General features: G+C 46.2%; 2 protein-coding genes across 3 annotated transcripts; one reads left to right on the top strand and one right to left on the bottom strand.

Annotated features, from left to right (window-relative positions):
• The first annotated feature begins 3,631 nt into the window (after positions 1-3,631).
• LOC112080365 (G-protein coupled receptor 182) lies at positions 3,632-6,113 on the top strand. 2 transcript variants are annotated; one of them, XM_024146098.2, is made up of 2 exons: positions 3,632-3,853; positions 4,352-6,113. In XM_024146098.2, exon 2 carries the CDS (start codon positions 4,355-4,357, stop codon positions 5,444-5,446), a length of 1,092 nt encoding a protein of 363 aa, XP_024001866.1. In that variant the 5' UTR covers positions 3,632-3,853; positions 4,352-4,354; the 3' UTR covers positions 5,447-6,113. The 2 variants fall into 2 exon arrangements, with proteins under 2 accessions (XP_024001866.1, XP_024001867.1); XM_024146099.2 differs by having other exon boundaries at positions 3,739-3,858.
• A 1,203-nt stretch (positions 6,114-7,316) lies between these two features.
• LOC112080363 (zinc finger and BTB domain-containing protein 39-like) lies at positions 7,317-11,623 on the bottom strand. The gene is made up of 3 exons (XM_024146096.2): positions 11,526-11,623; positions 9,445-11,121; positions 7,317-9,259 (listed from the first exon to the last, which is right to left on the bottom strand). The coding sequence occupies exons 2-3, from the start codon at positions 11,089-11,091 to the stop codon at positions 8,345-8,347; spliced, it is 2,562 nt and encodes an 853-aa protein (XP_024001864.1). The 5' UTR covers positions 11,092-11,121; positions 11,526-11,623; the 3' UTR covers positions 7,317-8,344.
• Between the last annotated feature and the right edge of the window lie 80 nt (positions 11,624-11,703).

Raw genomic sequence — 11,703 nt, 5'->3', positions numbered from 1 at the left:
GTTAGCATTACAGTTGATAGGGGGTTAGTTTGGTTAGCATTACAGTTGATAGGGGTGTTAGTTTGGTTAGCATTACAGTTGATAGGGGGTTAGTTTGGTTAGCGTTACAGTTGATAGGGGGTTAGTTTGGTTAGCATTACAGTTGATAGGGGTTTAGTTTGGTTAGCATCACAGTTGATAGGGGGTTTAGTTTGGTTAGCGTTACAGTTGATAGGGGGTTTAGTTTGGTTAGCGTTACAGTTGATAGGGGTGTTAGTTTGGTTAGTGCTACCACTAGGGTTATTTGGGTTTTACACTGGCCACAGATAACAGGCCGAGCCCAACATACGGACTGGAGGAGGTCAGGAGCCATAATTCTGCTGACAGACCTCTTCCTGTTGCTTTAGGAAAAGAGAGGAATTGACAACTCTTAACAAAGGGACGTAAGCAGGATGGGCAGACTCAGGAGAGAAAAAAAATAGAGGTGGAAGTTGAAACACTGTGTTCAGAACATGTCCCATGCGCCTCAGCCAACACAAATGTCTTCCCTGTGCTGCTCCTTATCACTCCGACCCCTGGAAGGCTGTGGTGGCTGTTGCCACTTGAACTCTTCAACAGAACAATAGTGCTGACTGCTCATTCATTTAGTTTGATTTATTTAGCCAGGATAGTCCACTCATTGACAATAGCCAGTGCTTTACAGGGAGCCCTGGGTCCCATAAAATCAATGAAAACAAACAAATTACACAGAAGTTAAATGGAGCTGATGGTGAGAACAGAAGTTATATTACAGCAAAAAAGCACCAAATAAGTTGATGCAATGCTATGCCAATGATGTCAAGTGGTTTCCCAATGCTGATATCATGTCTTTTGCTTTGTCACCTAACCTGACAGGTGTTGACGACTTAATGATCTGACTCACTATTTCAATGGGAAAACTGACTAGGGGTGATTCCCGCCCAAATTCATAGCACTAAGTTCATAGGTCGGCCAAAGGATGATGTTAATGCTACAGAGCTTTCGGGAAATACACCCCTTCCAAGGTAGATGAAACAATGTATTGACATGTAAGTAAAATAATTGCCTACAACTGGCTGTGCAGAGTGGCTGCCAAGCTACTGTAGTTAAAGTAGTGATTTCAAAGTGGGTGCTGAGACGAACATCAGACAGGGAGAGATGGAGGGGGGTTCAGATAAAAGGGCTCGCTCACTCCAGTGAGGTTTGATGTACCACAGGCTTCCAATGTCCCCCTACTCTCTGCCATTCATCACTCCTCTACGGCTAAAAGGGCTTCCTGGGATTGTCTTATGTTAAGTGGCTGATTTTTTTTTTTTGGTTTATCACACAGCCCCCTTCATACCAACTAAACTGTGTTTTTACTCAAGTTTAATCTTAGAAGACAATTGGTAGAATTATAGTTTTGTTGTTCGCCACAGAATAACTGGACAGAGAAATTCAGAAAGTATTCAGACCCCTTAACTTTTTTCACATTTTGTTACATTACAGCCTTATTTTAATTTTATTTTTTCCTCAATCTACACACACTACCCCATAATGACAAAGCAAAAACAGGTTAAAAAAAACAACCTGAAATATCACATTTACATAAGTATGCAGACCCTTTACTCAGTACTTTGGGGCGGCAGGTAGCCTAGTGGTTAGAGCGTTGGACTAGTAACCAAAAGGTTGCAAGATCAAATCCCTGAGCTGTCTCTGAGCTCCTGAACAAGGCAGTTAACCCACTGTTCCTAGGCCGTCATTGAAAATAAGAATTTGTTATTAATTGACTTTCCCAGTTAAATAAAGGTCAAATAAAAAACTTTGTTGAAGCACCTATGGCAGCGATTACAGCCTCGAGTCTTCTTGGGTATGATGCTACAAGCTTGGCACACCTGTATTTGTGGAGTTTTTCACCTTCTCTGCAGATCCTCTCAAGCTCTGTCGGGTTGGATGGGGAGCGTTGCTGCACAACTATTTTCAGGTCTTTTCAGATCGGGTTCAATCGGGTTGATCGGGTTCAAATCCGGGCTCTGGCTGGGCCACTCAAGGACATTCAGAGACTTGTCCCGAAGCTACTCCGTTGCCTTGGCTGTGTGGGGTTGTTGTGTGGGGTTGTTGTCCTGTTGGAAGGTGAACCTTCGCCCCAGTCTGAGGTCCTGAGCACTCTGGAGCAGGCTTTCATTAAATCAAGTTTTTGACACGTGCTGAATACAACAACCTTAACGTGAAATGCTTACTTACAAGCCCTTAATCAACAATGCAATAAAGTTAAGAAAATATTTACTAAATAAAACAAAATTAAATAAAAATAACGAGGCTATATACAGGTGGTACCGGTACTGAGTCAATGTACGGGGGTACAGGTTAGTCAAGGTAATTTGTTCATGTAGGTAGGGGTAAAGTGACTATGCATAGATAATAAACAGTGAGTAGCAGCAGTGTAAAAACAAATGGGTGTGGTGTCAATGTAAATAGTCCAGGTGGCCATTTGATCAATTGTTCAGCAGTCTTGGGGTAGAAGCTATTAAGGAGCCATTTGGACCTAGACTTGGCGCACTGGTACCGTACAGTCTATGACTTGGGTGACTGGAGTCTTTGACAATGTTTTGGGCCTTCCTCTGAGGAGTGGCTTCCGTCTGGCCTAMCATAATGGCCTGATTGGTGGAGTGCTGCAGAGATGGTTGTCCTTCTGGAAGATTCTCCCATCTCCACAGAGGAACTCTAGAGCTCTGTCAGAGTGACCATCGGGATCTTGGTCACCTCCCTGACCAAGGCCCTTCTTCCCCTATTGCTCAGTTTGGCCGGGCGGTCAGCTCTAGGAAGGGTCTTGGTGGTTCCAAACTTCTTCCAGATCTGTGCCTCGACACAATCCTGTCACGGAGCTCTTTGGACAATTCCTTCAACCCCATGGCTTGGTTTTTGCTCTGACGTGCGCTGTCAACTGTGGGACCTTATATAGACAGGTGTGTGCCTTTCCAAATCATGTTACCACAGGTGGACTCCAATCAAGTTGTAGAAACATCTCAAGGATGATCAATGGAAACAGGATGCACCTGAGCTCAATTTTGAGTCTCATAGCAAATGGTCTGAATACTTATGTAAATAAGGTATTCGTTTTTAAAATGTAATACATTTGCAAATCTGTTTCTGCTTCATCATTATGGGGTATTGTGTGTAGATTGATATGAAAAACATTTATTTATCAATTTTTGATTTAACAAAATGTGGAAAAAGGCAAGGGGTTTGAATACTTTCCAAATGCACTGTATTTACCACTTTATATGTGAAGGAAAATATCATAAAAGGTTGATAGAGGAGCATACAATATGTGTGATGTACTAAGCAACAATGCTAAATTTGCAGCTGTTATGGAGGTAAAGGTAGAGATTCTAGGTAGGCTGCTTTCCCTGTTCCATCCAGTCACACTGACCCCCCGTAACAGCTTCTCAAATGGCACCGTATTACCTATATAGTGCATTAGTTTTAACAAGGCAATAAAAAGTACTCCACTAAATCGGGAATGGGGAGCTATTTGGGACATAGGCCAGTATTTCCCCCCTAGCAGCTCCACAGCCATCAAGGCTTTCCTGCTCTTCTCCACACTACCAACCCCCACCCCCTTCTTAGGATGTCCTGTCAACTCTGGCACTGAGAAGACAGGACGGGGGAGGAGAGAGAGGGCTTTGTCTGTCAGTCCAGTCAGCCTGAACTAAGCACAGATTCTCCAGGACCCCAGAGCCAGTCCAGCCTTCTCGCTCCTCCAAGCCTCAGCTAACTCCCCAGGCAGGCAGACCACCAGAACCCCCTGCCCTGAGGGACCTTTCCTAACCACTCATCATCTATCACCAGGTTCTCCTCGCCACAGCACATCAAGGTACTGTATGTATCACAACAGTATGGCTTCCTGCTGTTCTTCAACTCTAGTAGAATTTTCAATGATTTGAGTTTAGACTTGATAGACTCTAAGAGTGAAAAATGAAAAACTTAATTTGCGAATATTCATATTTATTATTTAATTATCTCATTATGGTCTACACAAAGTAATTTATTCATGCATTTTTGGGCTGTATTATTATGATAAGTAAAGAGGAAAACAGCAAATTATGATTATCTCAAATTAGCTAGTATACACATACGCCATAGTGTCTGACTTTGTCTCAGGTAGATAAAAAAAACTATATATATATATATTCTTCATGACAATTCTCTGGTGTGAAATGCTCCTCACATTTCATTTTGCAGCTCAAAACCAGCCAGAAATGCATGTTTCACCACTGCACGTCCTCCACTGCTTACATTATGTCTGACTTTAATCTGATTATCCCAATTCTAAACTCCTAACACGGCTAACAATTTCCTCTGCTTTCAATAGACAATGAACGAATTTGACTTGCACAACTCCTCGTTAAATTTCTTCAATGACACGCCCTGGTTCGTCTACGAGTGCACCCTCAACCTGGATAAGGATTATCAGCGGATCGCCTTGTTCCTCCTCTACCTGCTGCTGTTCATGGTGGGGCTGGCTGAAAACACCCTGGTGGTCTGGGTCAATTGGCGCCGGCGCCACTCGGCCAACGGCGTCTTGTTCTGCGTTATCAACGTGAGCTTGTCGGACCTGATGGTGGTTCTGATGTTGCCCTTCTACATGCTGGAGGTGACCATGGACAAGGTATGGCTGTGGGGCCGCTTCCTGTGTAAAGTCACCCACCTCATCTACGTGATCAACTTCTATAGCAGCTCCTTCTTCCTGGCCTTCATGACCCTGGAGCGCTACCTGTCCCTGTCCAGGCCCTCGTCTCCCGCCTGCTTCCCCGTGGCCAGACGTCGCCGATGGCTACTCTGCGGTGGTCTCTGGCTCCTCTCCCTGTTCCTGGCTCTGCTGGAGAACGTCCACATGGACCTGCTGGAGTGGGACGAGCCGGGCTGCTACATGCTGCCAGAGAACAACTACACCGAGTGGTTCGTCTCCGTCTCCTTCCTCTGCCTCATCTTCCAGTTCCTTGGCCCGGCCTCCGTCATCGTCACCTGTAACATCTTGATAGCCCGAGCRGTGCGCTCCGCTCCAGACGTGCAGGGAAAACGGGACGTCTGGCTGGTGCATGTTTACTCCCTGGTGTTTGTCCTCTGCTGGCTGCCGTACCACATGGTCTTGTTCCTGATGATGGTGAATGATCTGGACCCTCACGTGTTCAGCTGCAACACAGTGGAGGTGCTCTACAACTCCTACAGTGTGGTTGAGGGCCTGTCGCTCTTCCACTGCATCGCCAACCCTGTCCTTTACAACTTCCTCAGCAAGAGCTTCCGTTCCAACCTGATCAACGCTGTGGTCCACTATGCAACCAGGGAGGGTCCAGGAGGGTCGAATCCCCAAGAAACTGCACCCAACGCAGGAGGACCAGACACTAGGAAGAAACAACGCAAGCTTAGCAACATGAGCACCAGTCACTCTGATGTTGCTGGGTTGTAGAAAAAGGAAGCACCACAGTGTCACATTGAGACTTAACTAGCTATCATCACTGAAGGACAATGTAGGAAAGGGGAAAAAAGCACTTGAGCTGTTACTGAAGCGTGTGCTGCCTTCACAGGCTAAAAGACAGGGCACAAGACAAGGTTTCTTAGTCTGACTCTCTTGGGTCCAGATTGTTCACCCTTCTCCCAAAGTGTACACTTCCACACTTTCATTTCAAAGTATTTGATTGGTGTAAGCATTGGCTGAAGGGAGTTTTTTTACATTATAAAACAAAAGAGAACATGACCAGCAGTGTGCAAGTACACATTTATGGAGAATTGTGGAGAATCAGGATTCAGCCTTGGTCACTAAGAAATAGTAATGTAAATGATGGGCTCTCTGTCCCTCATCTGTCTCCCGTTTTTCTCATTCAGCACATCAATAATGTTGTAAACAGAGGAAGGAAGGAAACGCTTTCAGATTTTTTTTCTTTGAACTTCCACAGGAACTTGTGGCACCAATATCTAGGAACTTCTGGAGGACAGAATTAGTCATTACATCGCAGGGTGAAGAGAAGCTTCCTCGCAAATAAACATTTTCCTCTTATACTTATAACTGAGTATAAACAACTTGTAAAATTGAAATGCAACTGCTAAATGTAAAACATTTTGATTACACAAACACATAAACAAATCTTAATTTCCACAGTAACCGTTTTTTTTCTGCTGAATTTGTAAATGTGTTGAAAGCTGAATAAAAGTATTTCAAACAGAATGATTGTGTTAATATCAATATCAACTTCACCTTTTGATTATTTACAATAGGGAAAAATAAAGGCAAGACTATGAATAGCTCACGTAGAAGGAGGCAGGTAGCCTAGAGTGTTGAGCCAGTAACCAAAAGGTCGCTGGTTCGAATACCTAAGCCAACAAGGTGAAAATAACTGTCAGCGTGCCCTTGAGCAAGGCACTTAACCCYAATTTGCTACGGGCTGCCTTACTACTATGACTGACCTTTTAAAACAACACATTTCACTGCACCATCTTTACATTTTTTATGGGCTGGTTTCCCAGAKATTAAGCATAGTCCTGGACTAAATAGCACTTTCAATGGATATTCTCCATTAAATTTACTTTTCAGTCCAGGACTAGGTTTAATCTGTAACTGGAAAACATCTCTTAAATGTTATAATTTTTATGCAGACCTGGGTAAAATTATATATTTGATTAGTTATTTATACTTATTTTCTGTTTATTTTAGTATTTTCAAATCTGTCCCAAATCAACTACTTCTATTGAAAGTATTTAAATTTCCTATAAATAGCCTACTTTTTAAAGTATTTAAGTACTTATCTTCAAATGCATGGGTTATTAAATGCATGTTAGTGTGAGTATTTCCAAATACATTCCAATATTCAACTAGTCTTTTCAAATAAATATCTAAATACTTCCAAATGTCTTTGAAAGTAATATAAAAAAATACCCTGAGTATTATTTCAACACAGGTCTGATTGCACAAAATCAGTCATTTTTTTAGTTTAATACTTGCCTGAGTTTGCTTTCACTGGGAAGTCCGGAAGGAATTTTATGTTGGTTTAACGATGTTGACATGGTAATAAGAGGGAGAAAAGGCTTAGGTTTCACTTCACATACAGCACAATGGGAGGAAGCAGCATACCAAGAACAGAACACCGTTACAGGTTCAAAGGTCACCAGTCCCTAAAGCAGGATCTAGATAAACACGCAAATTGTGCATAATGCATATGCATCATTAAAATGTAATGATGAATGTACTATTCTGTGGCAGCGGACATAACAGATCAAATACAATGAAGAAAAAACAAAGCATTAGGGTTAGGTCGAAAAGTAACTAGACAATGAGATCAACATTTATTTGTTATATTTACTTTATTCTTTTCAGAACTAGAAACGAGATATAAAGGCCAACGTTCATAGTTCTCATTTTAAAAAAGTACATAAAATAATAAATAGTTTAATCCGACTGATGAGGTGAGACACCAAATAGTTGTTTAAATGTCATCATACCCAAAGTGAGCACTTGAAGGACCACAAGTCTACAAAACACAATACTCATAACGTAGTGCCTTTGAAATGCTGAGACAAGGCAGACATGATTTCCTGTGAATTTTTAAACCTCTTGCGTGACTAAATGGCACTCTGGTTGGAAACTACCGTTCATACCATCTGATCAGTAACACATATGAACTACTATATAATGTCTGCATTATAGTCTATCACAACATAACAAATGCTTTGAGGAAGATCTACCTAAATGGTTTCCTAGGGAACAGATACAGCAAGGCCTCATTCATCCTCCCATTCTTCAGTTACAAAGTATGACTGGTCAGGTACACTTAACCCATGTTAATGGGTACATATGCTTGGTGCAGCGTGGCAAATATTGTGTTTCACTCAGACACACATGAATGGTCTGTCACGTGTTTAATATAAAAATGGATGAACATGTAACTGACAAAATGCTTACAGTGATAGAAAAATGTTATTCATTTTTTGTAAAACTGAGTAAGAAGACACTTAAGACAAAGTTTGACTGCAACTTAGGAAAAGCCAATGGACTTGCGTTGTAAACAGTAGCACGTCCTTCCTTCCATAGACCACAATAGATATACTGCCACCAAGTGGCTAAGCTTCTTCCAAGAAAGATGACCTTTCCAGCGACACTATGCTACAAAACAGGTCTCTTCGATCCATAATACCATCTGAAATACAGACATAAAACAAGTGAAATACATTCTACACGGCTATAGATATGGTCCACAACCAGAAAGAGGTATTGAAAGCGAGTGGAAAAGAGAGGGAGAGAAGGGGCGAGAGACAGGCAGACAAAGAGACGGGGGGAAGAAAAGGAAGTGAAAGACACCAGAGGAGTAGCTGATCAGGTGTCCAGGGCGGGGAGGGGTTCTTTGGAGTGGTCGTTGTACATGAAGGTCTGCTCTATGTTGAAGTCTGGAGGCAGGTGGTCTTTGTGAACGTCCATGTGGGAGGACACCAGCTTGAGCGTGGAAAAGTAGAGGCCGCAAATGGTGCAGCGGTACATGAGTGCCCCGGCGTGGGTCTTCAGGTGGCAGATCATAGTGGAGCGCCCTCGGAAGAACCTCAGGCACACCTTGCACTGGTACGGCTTCTCCCCAGTGTGGATGCGCAGGTGGTAGGTGAACTCGCCAGAGTGGGCAAAGCGTTTGCCACAGAAGCGACAGCGGTACCATTTCTCCCGGGGGATGGTGCCACCCATGGAGTTCCCATTGGACAGGAGGCCCGTGGGAAAGCCAGCCGCCACGGCCCCCTGGAGCAGCTTGTCTGAGAGGCTGAAGGAGCCCAGGCCGAAGCCCATGTTGCCCAGCTTCCCCAGGCTGCCTGCSTCCAGGGGGGAGGAGGAGGAGCAAGAGGAAGGGTACTCTATCTGGTCAGCCTTTCGTTTCCCTGCCCACCCCTGGCTGCCCTGGGCCTCGTTGGTGTGAAAGCTCAGGTGGTACTGGAAGGCTGAGGCGGAGCGGAAGGTCTGTGGGCATAAGAAGCAACGCAGCTCCTCCTCTCCCTCTGGTCCGGCTGCTTTATGAGCCCTCATGGCCTCTCTGTCAGTGGCGGCCTCCTCAGCATGCAGGAACATGTGTCTGTCCAGCAGAGGGCGATCTAGGAAGCCGCAGGCGCAGAGCGGGCATGAGTAGACTGGCAGGGAGAGGTGGGTGAGGGCGTGCCACAGCAGGGCACACAGGGAGGGCTGGGGCAGCTGGCACACACCGCAGCTCAGTGACTGGATAGACACGTGACTAAGCAGGTGATCCCTGATGACCTGGGGGAAGGAGAGAGACAGTATGTCAACAATACAAGGAGGGATAATAGATGTCTTAGCCACTTCAATGCAATAGGTGTACTCGAGTTCAATGAATTTGATTGAGCTATGTCAATCTATATATTTTACCGTCGCCATTAGCCAAAACGCAATCACTCAGGAAAAGTGGAGCAAACCAAACTGACCTGGAAGTCCTTGGTGAGGGCTTTGTTACAGACAGCACACTGCAGCTCCCCGTTGTGCCCCTGGGTGGCGTTGTGGAGCTGACTGGGGAGGGTGTACCTGGCTGCAGCTTGGCGCCGGTGGCGTACCAACTTGGCCTGGCTGTTGAACTGGAGATGACACATGTCACAAGAGAACACCACATGGGACAGGGCGTGGGTGATGCTGGCGCCACGGTCTCCGGGGAAAGATGCCCCACACACCCTGCAGGCCCCTGTCTCAGAGAGGTGGGTCTCTGCGTGGGCCCTCAGGGAAGCGGAGTCTGYCAACAGTGCCATTCCACAGGCTTTACACGCCATTATACCCTGCACCGACGACACCTGGCCAGTGTTCACACCTCCTGCACTGACCGCTGCTCCGTTCTCCACACACACCAAGTCCTCGTCTTCATCCTCCTCCTCATCTTCCTCCTCCATGTAGTTCTCGCCATCGCTCAACTCAATGATCTCTCCAGCCAGCTGTCTCCACTGGTCCACTCCTCCATCAGTCCCTTCTTCATCTCCCTGCAGATGCTCTCTCTCTTCCTCATTCTCTTCATCATCATCTTCATCATCCTCCCCCCCAAAGATGACCCCTGCGTGGTCAGAGCTCACCCCTCCCACCCCAGCCTCCACCACTCCCATCTGCAGGCTGTCCAGGGGGTCTCCAGAGGAGGACATGGGGGCCTCCCTCACCCCACAGATGTCCCCTCCCAGCTGGGCTGATGAGTCGGGGTAGGAGCAGGAGTCAGACACACATGGAGGTACAGAACCAGCCCTACTCCCACTAACTACYATCTGTTCTTCCTCACCGTTACCAACCCCGTCTCCCACCACCACCTCCTCAGTCTTCAGCTGCAGGGGAGGTCCAGGTGTAGCCACCACAGCTACAGTGGACATGTCTACTGAACTCTGCTGATCTCCTGTCAGCTGTAGCCGTTTGTCTTCGGCCATCTGTCCATAGCCCAGGTGAGACTGGACGTCCTCTGCTTTGAGGGACAGGGACAGAGGGGCTGTGTGTCCACCACCCCGGCCCAGCCTGGCCACCCTGCTGCCCTGGGGGAGAGGTGAGGGGGCCGCCGCTGGAGTAGGAGCAGCCGAGGGACCAGCAGATGATGACAGGGAGGAACAAGACGCTGCAGAGGACGAGCACACGGATGACCCAGCAGCAGCAGCTGCAACCATGTCAGGGTCCAGGTCTCCATCCACCACACAGTCTGCAGAGCCAGAGCCCGGTTGCTGCAGGTCAGGGAAGGTAGCGTGACAGGCCCTCACCAGCTCTCTCACCCCCAGCCTCTCTGCCAGCTCATACAGCACTCCTACATCTATCAGGTCTGTGAAGATCTCTCCCGTGTAGATGAAAGTCAGCACCTTCTCAAAATTGGCCGGGGACACAAAATCCAGAGTGTACGTTGTCGTGGCTCCGGCTCCTGAGGTTACGATCTGGGTCCCCCTGCCCGAGAACAGGCTGCGGAAGTGGGTTCCGGCGCACGCGAGCACGGCGCGGTGCACTGCAAAGGCGCGGCTCCCCACCTGGAGGATGACATCACAGAAGAGGCGAGACAGGCGGCAGTGGTTGAGTTCGGCGAGGAGGCCAGCGGCGTGGCCTGAGCCCTGCAGCCGAATCCTCATCCCTCCCTGGCGGTGTTACTCAAATCCCAACTAGGAGAAGAGACAAGGGGAAGCCAACAGCGTCATTGTCTAGCCTAAATCAGTCCGCAATAACATAATCCAGTATCAAGCGCCATTGATTGATTGTGAGATTAAGGGGAGTGCAGCTTTGTCGAGTGCCATGCTTGTAAAACAAATAGATAATACTTATTGAACTAACAGGTAGTTATTAGAGCTCGAATACATAATAAACTAGGGAAACATTGTAACGTTTCAAGTTTCATTGAATGCTAATTTGTTAGGCTACCTAGTTTGCCAGCTAACGCTAGCTGCAGATCAGTTTTCTACGTTTGCCATGATCCAATTCCAAACTCTACAAAATGCAAACCTCTAAACACCTTTCTACAAGGATAGACAGAGTCTTTCATAAATAATGTTGATATTATATTCTTTACCAATAGAAGGCAGTATGTTCGACCATTTAGTCAACGGTTTCGCTAGCTTCCTTTTTTATTATCGGTCGTTAGTCGCACAGCAATGACGTAAAACAAAATAATGCTTGGAAGGCTGCTTGAATGCCAAATATTTTGCAGTATTGCCCCCCAGCGGTTGGATGACAGTGGCACACAGGAG

The sequence above is a fragment of the Salvelinus sp. IW2-2015 genome, unplaced genomic scaffold (assembly GCF_002910315.2).
Source record: "Salvelinus sp. IW2-2015 unplaced genomic scaffold, ASM291031v2 Un_scaffold16283, whole genome shotgun sequence".
Classification (NCBI taxonomy): domain Eukaryota; kingdom Metazoa; phylum Chordata; class Actinopteri; order Salmoniformes; family Salmonidae; genus Salvelinus; species Salvelinus sp. IW2-2015.
Note: the sequence above shows the minus strand (reverse complement) of the source record. Positions and strands in the feature narration are given on the sequence as shown.